General features: G+C 42.0%; 1 protein-coding gene across 6 annotated transcripts in view; it reads right to left on the reverse strand.

The window, feature by feature from the left end:
• The window catches only part of ANKS6 (ankyrin repeat and sterile alpha motif domain containing 6), a 78,223-nt gene that overhangs the window by 8,789 nt on the left and 53,317 nt on the right, over positions 1–16,117 (reverse strand). For 5 of the 6 annotated variants that reach the window (XM_075125487.1, XM_075125491.1, XM_048839473.2 and 2 more), the window contains 3 exons: positions 12,451–12,518; positions 8,390–8,506; positions 3,731–3,827 (listed from right to left, as the gene is read on the reverse strand). In XM_075125487.1, the coding sequence (XP_074981588.1) occupies positions 3,731–3,827; positions 8,390–8,506; positions 12,451–12,518 (282 nt within the window). Of the gene's footprint in view, positions 1–3,730; positions 3,828–8,389; positions 8,507–12,450; positions 12,519–16,117 lie in introns of those variants that run through there. The other variant, XM_075125488.1, reaches the window with a different exon arrangement.

The following is a 16,117-nucleotide window of genomic DNA, read 5'->3' on the forward strand; positions in this document are numbered from 1 at the left end:
TGATATACCCTAGGGTTACCACCTCTGAAATGGAAAAAAACCCTGGCACCCGCCTCAACTCCCCAAGGCAAGCCCACAGCAACCTCAACCACCAACCATAAGGCAACTCAGCAACCCCTCGTCCCTTGAACAGCCACTTATACTATCTAGAGAGATAACACATATAGATAAGATCAAGGAGACGTGCAATGTTATCACTCTCACGTGACTCAAATCCTCTCTCACACATGACCACAATGTGCTTGCATGTTTTCAGGCAGACAGCTGCTGTATTTTCAACAGTTTTTGATCTGTTATTGTTTATACTACGGAAGTGGGAACATTGCAACATCTTGAGCTGGACACAGAAACTTTTAACATTAGATATCCCAGTGTATTGTCATAATAATGAAAATCTTTAAACCTATGTAAAAAAAAACCTGGCAGATTAAATTATTTTTCTGGCAACTGGCAAATCCATAAATAACAGCCAGGCTGGTCAAATACTGGCCATTTGGTAAGGCTATATACCCAAGTGTTTCTTCTGCAGTCACTCCGCTCCGCCTGAATCTCCAGCTCACTCCATATCAGAATCCAAACATCAGCCTCTGCCCATCTGGCACTATGCTCATAAGATGCTTTTCATGCCTGAGATGTTGATAATAAAGTTATCCAGAAGTTGCCACGGGTATATCACCAGAAATTCTCTATTCTGAAAATGAAAACTTAGCTCCCTCATGTTTTCAGTGATATTTGTACTGAAAAAGAAGCTTTTGGGCAAGTTGACCCTTGTGTAGTGGAGAGTAGAAAACGGACCAGACAGACTACCTCAGCAATCACTAGTTGTGACATTATTGACAAGAACTGTGACCAATATAGATCATTGTTGCAACCAAGGTCCTATAGTTGCACCAAATCCTGTACAAAGGAGGTCCAGTAAGGTGTCTATAGAAAGGTTGAAATTTGCTGGTTATGATTATGCTGTCTGTATGTGTGTATCATTTTTGTAGTTGAAATTATGAATATTGGCTATCTACTTGTATCTCAATGTGTCTGATTCCAAGTAGCATTAGTGAAGCATTTGGTCAGCTTCTTGAGAAAGGAATTTGCAGCTTAAGTGCCCAATCAAAAAACACTTAACTGACAATGGACCTTGGGAGACTCCAATTCACATGAAAAGTCTTCCTGGGAACGTTCAAGGTAGCATGTGAGCAATGGTTGCTCTCCATGTAAAGAACTGTGACTTGCCCATGTGACTCCAAACTCCATCTTGCTGCTGTGATTTTCCACAGTAAGAACAAAGGGGTGTCCTTCCACATGGCAGAGGACATAAAAGGTCCTGGAAACCCCTCCATTTTGTCTTCAATCCTGCTTCTTACCTCTGGAAGAACTTTGCTACACTGAAACTCTGAACAAAGGACTGAATGACCCATCCAAGCTGTGGATGTACTCCAGAGACTTGATTTTGATTTGAATCTGCAGTTTATTCCATCACTGCTACAAGCCTGAATACATCTCTGCATCTGGCTGGAACCTTGTTGGCAGGAGAAATACATACTTTTCTGCTGCATGTGTTGTGTTCTACACTGTTCACCAGTCTCACATCTGGGGATGATGGTAACATGGGGGCAGCATACGCACAGTTATGCCAAGCCAAGAACTTTGCCATTACTGTATGTAATTGATTCCATTTAACCAATTTTAGCTCTCATCTTTATTTCTTTTTATGAATAAACCTTTAGATTTTAGATTCTAAAGGATTGGCAACAGCATGATTTCTGGGTAAGATCTGACTTGTATATTGACCTGGGTCTGGGGCTTGGTCCTTTGGGATCAGGAGAACCTTTTTTCTTTTATGGGGGTATTGGTTTTCATAACCATTCATCCCCATAATGAGCAGTGCTGGTGGTGATACTGGGAAACTGGAGTGTCTAAGGGAATTGCTTGTATGACTTCTGGTTAGCTAGTGGGGTAAAACTGAAGTCCTCTCTGTTTGGCTGGTTTGGTGCGCAAAGAACCCCAGCCGTGGGCTATGTCTGCCCTGCTCTAAGCAATTTGTCCTGAATGGATACTCTCAGTTGTGTCCCTCCAGAGGCTGCGTTGTTACACTAGTGCACAACAAAATGGCAGTGGGAGGACTATTTGTACCTGTGTTGAGGTACATAATGAGGTACCATACACATTATCATTTAATTTATCAAGGCTGGAATGATTGAGACTCAGTCATTATTTAGACCAGCAAAAGCAAAATCTACTTTGAACATTACTTAGTATGACCAATAAACGACTGAAGCAGTTTTGTGAGTAGATGCAAGGTGCATTTCAATCAACTGAAGGGGAACACATGGTATATAGCACGGTAAATGTCTGTAGGCCAATGAATACCATTCTTAAAGTAAGAATCCAGGCTCAGAAACACTGCCTGGAGCAGGCCTTGCCCCTGTCTCCCAACCCTGTACAGACAGAACAGCCAGAAATGCATCTCTGCATCTGGCTTGGACCTTGTTGGCAGGAGAAATGCATTCTTTTCCGCTGCATGTGTTGTGTTCTACACTGTTCACCAGTCTCACATCTGGGGATGATGGTAACAAGGGGGCAGCATACGCACAGTTAGGTAATAGTAATGTCTCTCTCATTGTTCTGATTTCATTAGTGTATTTGGGAGGCTTTGTGGGGATTCCAGGATTTGTGGGGAAATTGTTACCACTGTCCTAACTAAAACAGCAACCTTGCAGCTACACCAACTAAAAGTAATCGCCCCAGAAAACTATAACGTCTATAACAGAGAGCCAGTTGAGTCAAGTTGCTGAATTGCTAAACTGGGAGCCTGAACTGTCCTCAGGTAGAGGAACTAGAGGTTACTGTCCTATACAGAGGGTCCAATTGTCATTCAAGTGACAGAAGTTGCTCATGGCCAGTACAAGGGGTTTGGGGGCATGGAAAAATAATGGAATTGGTTATTTCCTACATTTGGCAAAATAACTGATTCTACTGCTTGGGACAGACCTACACTGCAAATCTGCCATGGGATCCCGGATATTTGCAGACTCTGCAGCCATAGAAGGATCAGAGAGCTGTTATACCATCATAAAGACCCCCAGCAGGAGAAACTGCATAAGGCCAGTTAGCCTTGGCTGGAGGTGAAGTAATTGTCAGTCTTCCAAAAGTTTCTGTAACCGTGAATTTACAGAAAGCAGAGTTTCTCCATGTGGGTCTGGAGACACTCACTAGCAATGTCCAAATGATCTCCTCTTCTTTCCATACAGAATGTAAGAGGCAGGGCTCAGCACTGATGTTCATGTACTGCAAAAATGCAGCACAACAAGTACAGTAGCCATTACTCCACTACATAGCCTATTTGATGACCATAAGAGGCGAGAAATTGGTCTGCTTCTAGGGTTAGACAAGGAGCAACCCTAGCTATCTCATTATGCAGTTGAGACCTACCTCATATGAAAAACATGCCCCCCCCCCAGTGGCTTTCAATGTAAAATGCAATGCATTGTCAATTTAAAAAGTTCTGAATTAACCAAATACACACTAATGTGTTTGAAACACATAAATACTATCCCTATACAAAAATCTTATAAACTTTCTGCCTTTTTACTTTGAAATCTTCACTACAGTCTGAAAGAGAAAGAAATGCAGGAATCTTTAAACCAACACATAGTATGTTTGCACATATTGTACTTTACCCTGATTTAAGAAAAATTGCTTGAAGTTGATCCAACAACATATGAATAATACTTACACTGAGAATTGCCAGGAGGTCTGGTATTACTAACACTACTCTCAAAGGAAGAGTGGAAATTGTGTATAGTTTCTTGTAAAATCTGCCTCTCTCGTCCCTGTAAAAGAAACAGACAAACAAAAAAGGCATTCTTAAATTTCTCATTCGATAATACATTTATAAAGGTTAAACATAAATATGAAAATTTGTGTCTATCCTGGAAAGCAATTATCATATGAATTGAACATAATCAAAACTTATACTCTGCAAACACAAAGCAATATATATTTAATTGTTTTTATTTTATTTTCTTAATTTTGGAAATTATACAATTCAGATTTACTTGGATTGAAAACAAAAAAAAGAAATTCTGTTTCCTTACTTTGCCTTCACAGAGCCGTACTGTAGACATTGTGTGCCCAGCCTCATGGCCATGGAACCTATTGGGAATAGCTGGTAGATAGAGGTGCAAACATGTTCTTCTAGCCCTACAGTCCATGGACGCTGCAAGCTGGAGATTCCCAGGGTTGTGTCTGGGACCAGAGATATTGGCTAGTGCCATTCGGTTGCAAGTAGCTGGCAGCAGCTTACATGCCAGAGGCTGTGAGTGAACAGCCCAGGAGTGGGGGTTCTCACAGCAGAGCAGGGCAAGGCTGGCTCCCAGAGTCAAGGATTGGAGTGACCTAGCAGATCACCAGTCTGGATAACACCACAGGGAACGTCATAGTGGCACAGTGAGCAGGGTGTATGTGCAGCTTGTTACTCCAAGTGAAGTTCACACTTTAAACACTGATATTTGTGATTTTAAGTGAGTCTTAAGTGCAGTGGCTAAGAACAGTCGGGGGAGGTCACAGTTTTGTTATTTTCTATTTGCTTATTTCAGGAAAGGGAAGTAGGAACAGAAAAGCAGGAAAATGAGTGAAAGCAATGAAGCGATTGGGAAGTTGGAGCTTTTTAGGCTGCAGATTGCAGAAAAGGAGAGGGAGCACCAGAGATTATTGCAAATGAAAGAACTGGAGATAAAGCAAAAAGAGAGAGAGAGAAGAAAAAGAAAAAGAAGCAGCCAGGGAGGCAGCCAGAGAGGAGGCTGCACACAGAAGGGCCATGGAAGAAAAAGAGAGAGGGAAAGAGAGCGAAAACACCAACTGGACCTTCTAGAGAAGCAGAACCAGAACCCCCCGACCCTAAACTGGTGGGAAGGGAGGATCCCTGGGAAGAGAGAAGGGGGTTGGGAGCCTAAACACTCTCTTACGCAAAAACATTCCTCTACCGGTAACTCTCATTCCAAATCTCTTGTAAAAGCATAAGAGCCCAAAAGGTGCTATCAGTGTAATTCCACTGATCACCTGAGGAATAAATGCCCTGGGCTAGGAGGAAGCAGGCAACCAATAGCTCATGTTAGTTCTGCTGTCCTCAACACAGAAACCCCCCAAGCAATTGAACCCTACCATATTGGTTCTGTGAGGTTAGCTTCTGCAGAACCAGATATGGGGCATGTTAAGGCTGTCAAAATTAATGGCAGGGAGTACTTGGGGCAGAGGGATACAGGGGCCTAGATCTCTCTGGTTAAGCAGAGTGTGGTCCCAAAGGCCAAAGGCCATTTGCCAGTATGGCCAAATGGCAGAGATTGTGGGGGTGGGCGAAAGCAGATTCCTCATGCCACTAGCTAAAATCCATATGTTCTGGGAAGATTTGGGAAGTGTTTTGACTGTGGGGATAATGGAATGCCTCCTAGTCGACCTGCTCCTTGGTAATAATTTTTTCTGTGTAGCTCAGGTTAAAGTATTTGCCTGCAGCAAGAAGCAGTGTTATGCTTGGACCCTGAAGGAAAGGGTAAGGTCTCAGGAACTGATGAGAGAATGGGAAAGAGTCTCCTTGATTCTTCTGCAGCTGGGGGAAGCCACATGCTCCCAGGTGGGAGGGTGGTTGAGTTCAACTCCTGCACTGCAGCTGGAGGCAACACCACATCAGGAAGGGATAGGGGTGTAATGCCTGCCAGGGAAAGAACTATCCAAGTTGTTAGCTGCTAGCAGGTCGCAGCTGAACCAGAGGCAAAACTGGCTCTAGGGAGCACAGAGCAATGTGTCCCAGAGCAGGGGCAGGGGATCCCAGAAACCACTAAGGTGGGTGAGGATTCCTGTGACCCTGTAACACAGGGAAGCAGTGTGCTTCCAAGTATGGGAGGGGCTGAGACTTGCTCCTTTCCAGCAGAAGACAACATGCCCTCAAGTGCAGGGGCAGGAGAGGTGTTGTCAGTGATTAAGGAGGGGGAGGGAGGCAAAGCCAAGAGGGAAGAAAGGATATGATAAAAGAGAAGAGACATTTGCCATGGGCTCTCTCTCTCCTCCACTTATATCTACAGACACCACATCAAGCGACTGAAGTGCTGATCAAAGGAGAGAGCTTGGCTGAAGAGCAACCAGCCAGCCTGTGGTGAGAAGCATCTAAGTTTATAAGGGCACTGAAAGTGTTAAGATCAGCTTAGAATATGTTTTGCTTTTATTTCATTTGACCAAATCTGACTTATTATGCTTTGACTTATAATCACTTAAAATTTATCTTTGTAGTGAATAAATCTGTTTCTTAATTCTACCTGAAGCAGTGTGTTTGGTTTGAAGTGTGTCAGAGACTCTCCTTGGGATAACAAGCCTGGTACATATCAATTTCTTTGTTAAATTGACGAACCCATATAAGCTTGTAGCATCCAGCGGGCATAACTGGACACTGTAAGACAGAGGTTCCTAGCTAGGGCTGTGTCTGGGACCAGCGTTATTGGCTAGTGTTATTTGGTTGCACAATCCAAGGAGCAGCTTACATGCCAGAGGCTGTGCGTGAACAGCCCAGGAGTGGAGGTTCTCACAGCAGAGCAGGGTAAGGCTGGCTCCCAGAGTCAAGGATTGGAGTGACCTAGCAGGTTTCTGGTCTGGATAACACAGGGGGAACGTCACAAGTGCACAACAACAAATTTTATGTTCATGAAAAACCTACACACTAGGCTACATATTTTGCAGTACAGTCTACTGGCACCTTAAGTATTTACATAAGGATAGTGTAGCAGGGAAGTTACCCCACTTGGGTAAAGAAAGGCTAGGCTGATGGGGGAAGCAGCCACAGCTGGGGCCATGCCCCAATCAGGCCACACCTGGCCCTGTTATAAGGGCTCAGGGAAGAGCTGGGTCCCTCTCTCTCTAGCAGTGGAGAGAGAAGGACCTGGCTGTCTGGGAGCTCAGGGTACCGGAGGTAGAGCAGTGCTGGGGAAAGGCAAGAGGAGTTGGGGAGCTCAGGCCTGGCAAATCCCCAGGCTGAGGCCTTTCTAAAGGACAAAGCAGGTACTGGGGTTACAGAGGTGCAGCCCGGGGTTGGGCAGAGGCAGCTGGTCCAACCCACCTTGCCAATGATGAGTGGCCATTACACTGCAGTCTGCCCCAGTGAACAGGGGCTAGATGACGACTGGCAGTAGCCTCTGAGGTGAGCTGGGTTTAGATGACTGGGGGTTCCCCTGGAAACCCAGAATAAGGGGGTACTGCTGGGGGCAGAATCCCAAGGTAAAGGGGCACCGGGGTCCAGAAGGGACACAGGGGCCTGTGGCAGGTGAGACACCGGCCATCAGGAGGTGCTCTGGAGTTGAGCAATTCCCAGGATGACCAGCAGGAGGCGCCGTGCTGGTGAGTCTCGACCTCGTTACAGATAGATACAGCTAGAGAGCACTCCTGAAACGGAACCACAAATAGTGCTTTCGCAATGTGGGTTGATGTGATCAAAAGTCTAAGGGCATGGCTACACTGGAAACTTCAAAGCGCTGTCGCGGGAGTGCTCCCGTGGCAGTGCTTTGAAGCGCGAGTGTGGTCGCGCACAAGCGCGGGGAGAAAGGTCTCCCAGCGCTCCTGGTAATCCACTTCCACGAGGGGATTAGCTCCGAGCGCTGGGAATGTGGCTGCCAGTGCTCGGAGCCTGTTTACACTCCCGCTTTAAAGCCCTCTGACTTGCTGTGCTCAGGGGGGTGATTTTTCACCCCCCTGAGCCAGCAAGTTAGAGCGCTATAAAATGTAAGTGTAGCCAAGTCCTTAATGTCCTGTATGCCTGGATTGGTATAAAAGATCAAAGACAGAATGGAACTTGGAGTTGAAAGACTTGAGAAGAACCATAAGACTTAGCTGCAGAGATGCACCAGCTCACAGTCTGTGACTAAAGAAATCCATTGTAGGGAATTCTCCTTTTTTCTGCCTTTCTCCTTATTTCCATCTAACTGTAAATACCAAACAAGAAGACAACAAAACTGTGCTGCCTGAGAGAAATGCTATATGAGTCCAGTTGAAAGGAGACCAAAAGGCTGATAGGCACAACTTTATTCTAGGGAAGGATAAATTATAGAATTTTTTTTGACATCATGATGGTTGAAGGCCAAATAGCTGTAATATGACCAATATTTAAATCACCACTAGCTTCTTATTATTATGAATGAGTACAAAAAGTGAATAACTGTCCAGTTACTGAACAAGGAAGGAATTAATGGAGGAGGCCTGGAAATATCAAAGAAATATAATGTTTATCACAAATAATTTACATTAAATAGCTTGTTTATAAAACTAAGGTTTTTTTCAACATCCATTGTTTGGATCTGAAACACAAGCAAATCTGAAAAACTAGTTTATCAGTTTTCTTATTTCAAACCATACCTACCTTTCCTGCATTCAGTTCAGAAATAGCTGCTAGAATTTGCTGCCTTGATCCATCAGTTTTAATACCCAGCTCTTTCAAATCACCATCAGTAAGTGTGAGGAAGGCTTCCATATCCACCTTTGGAAAAAAGATACACAGGTATACATTTATTGTGCAGATTGGTTCTCTCTCATATATATCTAACTTTATGAACTTATTTTATGTTACTTATATACTAAAAGCAGAAACCCCATGTTCTCAAACAGGTGTGGCAATTGGGCCAGGAAATCCATCATCTGTGCAGTCTCCAGACAACCAATGGAATTGCTGCATTCAAATTAGCTGTAAAGCAAAGGCAGTGATTGGGTGAGCTACTTCTCATATCACAATGCTCTCCTTTTGGCATGGATACACGCCTTGTTGTCACACATGTGTAATTCATAACCTCAGAATGGCTGAATACAGGTCTGGTATCCAGGGTATCCCCATTCTTAATCCTTGCTCTGCCCTGTTACACTGGGTGCCCTTGAGTAGGTTGCACCAAACCTCAGTTTTTACAGTTGGGTATGCAGAACCCATGACCTACCAGTCTCACGGGGATGTTACAGGCATTGTTAAAGCTTCTACCACAATTTGAAGCCACAGAGTGCTGTATAAAGTCTAGTTATAACTGCCTAAAATTTTCTAAAGATGTGACTGGATGTGTCCTTCTACTTATTAAACCGTCACTGGATATCTATTTCCCACAATTACAGTTACTCCAGTTCATGAGTTCTATATTATTATCAATTCTGTTTATTTTTAAATTTAAAACATCTAATTTTCTTCCTAAATAAAAACAATTAAAATATATAACGTGTATCTCAGATTATTATAGTGTATCATTATAAATATGTAGTTCTTTTACAACTCTCCAATTATTATGTGGGGAAAAACAGAGGAGTTTTTAATTTAACATTTACATTTACAAATGTCCTTAACAGGTCTTTTTGCAAGTATTTTAAAACACCTCTCTTTTTATATTTTAGTTGTCTTCTTGCTTTTACCTATTTTTTCCTCATAATTTCTTGGGGTGGCACCATTAATTAGTCAGTGATTTTATCAATTCTGGGCCATAAACCAAAGCCTGGTGGTTTTGCTCCCTTGGTATGGCAGGGCTTCCAATTTAGTGTCAGGTGGAAGAAGGTATCAGATTAGATCCCAAATTAGGGGACTGGTTTAGGACATAACATCACATTAGATACCACATTGTGTCCTGTATGGGGTCATATCTAGTGACATCATCACCTTATCTCTCTCTATCACTCTCTTAGCTATCAATCTCATTTTAACAGAACAATAAGATGCTACTAACATTTATATTATATCATACCATCATGTACTCTATATACATATTGCAGAAAAACGAATTTTAGGACTATTTTATAGAGTTTTAATTGGGACTATGTCTTACAGCCTTCTACCCGTAAAGGCAGATGTCTTGGTAATCATGTATCAAACTGTGCAAGACTCCTAAGGAGGGAAACATTAAAGGTAATAAATGCTAAATACTTGCTAAAATGAACTAAAATAGAAAAACTAAACATAAAACCACCACTGCTTTAAAATCCATTACATCAGGCCCTCTTAGGGCTAGAAGCAACTGCTATATATCCCACTGGCAAGCTGAAAAGTACTCCTACTCAGTGGTACAAAACTCCCATTTCTAGTCCTGCTTGTTGGTGAAATGTTGGATTTCAAAGCTATGACATTTTTATGTATCTAGAAAAGCTGTTACTGGCCGAAGACAAAATCTTGCCAATTCTAGTTTTTTGGGTAGATAATTTTGGGGACAATTACACAATTTGAGACATGGGGGAGAAGGAAATATTTCTCTTGGAGGAGGTTTAAGGAAAAAAAGAAGCTCTTTAAAGTAGCTGAGGAGTATGGAATGTCAGAAAAAGCTCCAGGGAAATGGAATACAGTTAAGTGATGCATTTATAAGCATGTGATAAAATGAGTTTTCCATTTTTCACATTATGACCTCTACATACATAGCATATGCATATTTTAAAATTAATATTCTTTCTTGATTAATTTTATAATTAATATTCTTTGATTTTTTTGAAACACTGGTGCTGTTTTTTCCTATTTATCACTTTATTCTCAGACTTGCAGAGCACAGCTTTCCTTTTCATTAAATAATTGGATAAAACAAACCAAAATTTCCCTAGGAGAAAAAAAACAGATTTATATTATAGCAAAATATGTTCCACAAAACCCAAAATGCCACATGCTATTTCTCTTCCTTCTTTAACTTTAGACGCTCACAACAAAGTATAATGCTCAAAAAAATTCACTTACATTTTTGGGCACTGACCCTGAAAATACATGATTGCCTTTATGCACATGAATAGTCCCATTCAGTGAGCCTGCTCATGTGTGCAAACTTAAATGCATGTGTTCAAGTGTGTATAGAATTGCGGCTGTGGAGAGAAGTGTAAGGGGGCCTTTCTGCCCATAATATATAGTCTGTTTTTGCACTTCTCAAAATAACTTTTCTTTAGTGTGCGCCTAGCTCAACACCCTTGTCTGTTACAATATACCTTTGTTCACAGTGATGTTGTAGGTGCGTTGGTCCCAGAATATTAGAGAGACAAGGTGGGTGAGGTAATAGCTTTTATTGGGCCAACTTCTATTGGTGAAAGAGGCAACCTTTTAAGCTTACACAGAGCTCTTCTTCAGGTCTGGATTAAATAAACATAAGCTTTTCAAACTGTCATGGTCAGAATTGTTTTTGGGACCTAATTTTCAGAAGCTGGGTGCTCAGCATTTTGTGCAAATTAGGCCCATGTAAGGTGTCTCAGTTTGGTATCCAGAAACTGTGGCACCTAACATACTGAGTCACTACCGAAAATTCAGATCAGACATTTTAAGACCAGAAGGGACCATTATGATCATCTAGTCTGATGTGTTATATAACACACAACATGGCGTTTCACCCAGTGATTCTTACAGTGGAGGCAATTACCTTCCCTATTATATAGGTGAATATTATTCAAGCCCAATATTTTGTGGCTGAACTGAATAACCTTTACGCGTGACCCTGAACACTCTGTGGTACAATGGGGCCAAATTCTTCTACTTGCACCCAGACATTCTGTGGCAATGTTCATTTATTGTATGTCCATGAAGTACTCTTCATTCTCATCCTCTATCCGTCTACAAACAAGCACACAATTTTGACTCAGAGTGGAAAATACTCATTGATGAAAAAGATGTGATGATTATTTTCAACGATGGTTTTCGTGCATTCTCCATGCAGCCCAGTTCTTCAGCTGCCACAGCGCTGTCTGCATGGTCCAGTTCAAACATCCTATCCCTCATCTGTTCAGGAAAAGGAGGAGATAGTAGCCCACTTCAGTGGCTCATCTTCTTGGCTTCCCCAAGCACTGTTCTCTCTGCACTGCTGGCTCTTCTGGTTGTACACTGGATTCCAGCTTTGGTTTTGTGGAGCAGTGTAGAGGAATATAGAGTATAACCCAATTAATGCCATTGTGTGGAGAGATACACAGGAAGAGAGAGCTGCTCACAGGTGCCAGACTAAAAAAAAAAGTTGGACATCTGGTTTGTGGCACTATGGCAGATTCAGTGGCAAACATGTTGAATTTTATGGCATTCTGGGAAAATGTCACATTCCACAGCCACAGGATGACAGAATCCAGGGAGACCTGACTGAGATGAAGGGAGTAGCTCACACCTCTCAGATTTGTTGTTTCATGCTGTCTTCCTGATTATGCAGACTCATCGCTGTATCTGTTAAAATTCAGTTCACATTTTCCGGGTTATTGCTGCCACCAGAAATACTTGAAAGAATCCAGGTCTTTTTTTTTAATGAAAATTGAGATTTTTAGATAACAATTCTGCAGCAAAGAGTAAATTGTGCTGCAAACTGCACAGCTGTAGTGAACACAGAGCCATGATTTTACTTGGATAATAAAATACAGGTTTTAAACAGATCAATAGATTATTCATGCTAAAATGCTGAAATAAAATACTGAAACACTTAAAACTTAAAAAACAAAAATAAAAAACTGACTTACCTCCTGTTCTTCAAAAATAGGCTGATATTTCTCAAGTGACAATTTTTTAAGGATACTAGTCAGCTCATCTTTAATAACAGAAAAGAAAAAGAAACAATGTTTAAAACAATTCAATTTTGGTAACCTGTGGGGGAAATATGTCAAACTTTAATTGATGAAGATATACAGATAAGTAAAACAAACATTCCAGGAATCCACTCATATAAAATTGCAAAACAAGATTGTCTTTATTCCATGTATATACTGTAGGTGCAAATGCATCTCACTCCCATGCACTCAAATGCATCTCACTCCTACTATACCAAACTGTACTTGTTAGACATGTAGTCTTACTTTTAACAACATTTTACATGCAATTATGTTATGAGGGAAATTGGAAGTAAGTCCCAAAGCCTGGATGACTACAATTTATCTGTCTCTTTGAACTAAGGTTCCAATAACCTGTATGGAAGTTCAATCACTTCAGCTATTTTTCCCATTACTCATCTCCCCTCCAGGCCGGTCACAAAACAGGGAGGGATGGGTCATTCAAACCAGAAAATACAGAAAGCTCATACTGGCTGGAGGTGGCGGGATGACAGAGGTACAAAAGAGGCCTTTATGGTTATGATACCCCATATCCATCCTACTTTTCTTCTCTCTCACCGCATCCTGTCCCATGAAGCCGCTTTTAATGTTACATTTATTTCTAAGTTCAACATATTGAAAACTATCCTTTAGAATGGTCTCTTTTTTTCTTCAGGTATTCTATCTAAGCAATCTAATCATCATGAATTGATAAGGGTTCACAAAACTGGTCTCCACACAGAGAGAGACTGGGGCATGATCTTAGACTGGGGTATGATCTGTGATGTTCCCTTTTAACTGTAAGGGGGAATGTGATAAAAAAAATTGTATTGACCGGTGTGTATATTTTGTAGGTGTCATAAATATAAAGGGAAGAGTAACCACCTTTCTGTATACAGAACTATAAAATCCCTCCTGGCCAGAGGCAAAACCCTTTCACCTGTAAAGGGTTAAGAAGCTAGGATAACCTCCGATAACCTCGCCGGCACCTGACCAAAATGACCAATGAGGAGACAAGATACTTTCAAAGCTGGAGCGGCGGGGAACAAAGGGTCTGTCTGCCTGCGTGATGCTTTTGCCGGGACCAGGTCAGGAATGCTCTTCAGAACTTCTGTTAAGTTAGTAAGTAATCTAGCTAGAAATGCATTAGATTTCCTTTTGTTTAAATGGCTGGTAAATAAGCTGTGCTGAATGGAATGTATATTCCTGTTTTTATGTCTTTTTGTAACTTAAGGTTTTGCCTAGAGGGATTCTCTATGTTTTGAATCTGATTACCCTGTAAGGTATTTACCATCCTGATTTTACAGAGGTGATTCTTTTACTTTTTCTTTAATTAAAATTCTTCTTTTATGATCCTGATTGCTTTTTCATTGTTCTTAAGATCCATGGGTTTAGGTCTGTGTTCACCTATGCAAATTGGTGAGGATTTTTATCAAGCCTTCCCCAGGAAAGGGGGTGTAGGGCTTGGGGGAATATTTTGGGGGGAAGACGTCTCCAAGTGGGCTCTTTCCCTGTTCTTTGTTTAACACGCTTGGTGGTGGCAGCATAGGATTCAAGGACAAGGTAAAGTTTGTACCTTGAGGAAGTTTTTAACCTAAGCTGGTAAGAATAAGCTTAGGGAGTCTTTCATGCAGGTCCCCACATCTGTACCCTAGAGTTCAGAGTGGGAAAGGAACCTTGACAATAGGGCAACAGAAATAAGTGTAATCTTTATATTTCGTTTTTACACTTCTCCAGCCATATCCTAGCATAGTTTAAATGGTGCTTATTCCTTCATCTTTTGGAATTCTGCAATACGCCCTTGTGACATTGACAGACTGGTCAACTTGGGTATGACCCATAACAACTTAACAAGAGGCTCTGAAATGTTATCAAGACAATGTACTTGTATATGAATTTCAAAGAGATGCTCTAGACCAGTAATCATGAACCCATTTATTTGCAGCAATAGAAATCAAGGGTAGATGCTAAGTGTATTTGTCTGTGTTTACCTGTATCTTGTTAGAAGTTTAACAATGTAACCAGGTTAGTTTATAGATGCTAATTCCCTTCATGTCTTAACTGCTTTATAATATGCATGTGAATGGGTCAGTTAACCTTAAAATCAAAGATGTAAGATACTACATAAAACTAATCATATTATCTATATTCTCTTCAACTTAATTGTCTATGCTATAATGAACTGCCGGCTAATTGCCTTATGTGAATGAATGTGACTAGTTTACCTGTGTATGCACAGGAAATAGAAGATTAGCTTCAAAGCAACAATCTGCACTGCTTATTCACGTCCTGCTGTGACAAGAGGCTTGTTAGGGAACTATAGAGAAAAGCTCTGCACCTGATCCTGCCATTTACAGTCTGCTTAAACTCTGAACAGGGAAAGTCTGAGTCATAAGACAGAGAGCTTCCAAATAACGTTTTGGAAATGCAAGGAAAGACTTGAACATACAGTAACTCCTCACTTAAAGTTGTAGTTATGTTCCCGAAAAATGCAATTTTAAGTGAAACAATGTTAAATGAATCCAATTTTCCCATAAGATTTGATATAAATGCGGGGGGTTAGGTTCCAAGGAAATTTTTGGGGGCAGACAAAAGGCATTATATACAGTACACTACTGTACTGTACTGTGGTTGGGAAGTGCCCCTGGCTTACCCCACACAGGCACAGCCCGCTGCAGGCAAGGACACTAGGAAGCACCTTCGCAGCAGCAGTGGCAGCTTACCTGGAGAAGAACAGGCGCTGACTTTGCTGGGGGATGCTCCAGGCCCACCTCTTCCCATCCCCACTCCACTCCAGGCCCACCTCTTCCCATCCCCACTCCACTCCAGGCCCACCTCTTCCCATCCCCACTCCACTCCAGGCCCACCTCTTCCCACCTCCACTCCACTCCAGGCCCACCTCTTCCCACCTCCACTCCACCTCCTCTCCAGAGCATGCTGCATCCCCGCTCCTTCCCCGTCCCCAGAAAGTCCTAAGCACCACCAAACAGCTGTTTGGCGGCGCTTAGGACTTTCTGGGAAGGAGGGGGAGGAGTGGAGATGCAGCACTTCCCCGCTCCTCCCCCTCCCTCCCAGAAAGTCCTAAGCGTCGCTAAACAGCTGTTTGGAGGTGGGGGAAGTGCTGGGAGGGAGGGGGAGGAGGCCGAGAAGAGGGAATTGTGCAATGCTCCCTTGTAAAGTCGCTGCTCTTCCACAAAATCTTACATGCAGTGTACAGAGCAGGCAGCCAAACAACGTTATAAGGGTGCATTGCACAACTTTAAATGATCATGTTCCCTAATTGAGCAGCGACATAACTTTGAAACAACGTTAAGCGGGAGGACATTAAGTGAGGAGTTACTGTACTCTACACCTGGACTGTCTATTGGACAAAAACTTTTTAGATTGATTCCAGAAAGGCTTGTATAAATCAGCAGCCTCACCATCTCTGCTATGAAACTGACTTAAGGATTTTACACATATTTGTATGTATATTGATCTTTTAGCCTTTTGCAACTTTTTTCTTTCTTTTTCCTTTTATTATTAAACCTTTAGTCTTTTACTTACTAAAGGAAAGGCATCTGCGCGATTACTGGGTAAGATCTGAGACTCATAATGACCT

The sequence above is a fragment of the Caretta caretta genome, chromosome 2 (genome assembly GCF_965140235.1).
Source record: "Caretta caretta isolate rCarCar2 chromosome 2, rCarCar1.hap1, whole genome shotgun sequence".
NCBI classification, from domain to species: domain Eukaryota; kingdom Metazoa; phylum Chordata; order Testudines; family Cheloniidae; genus Caretta; species Caretta caretta.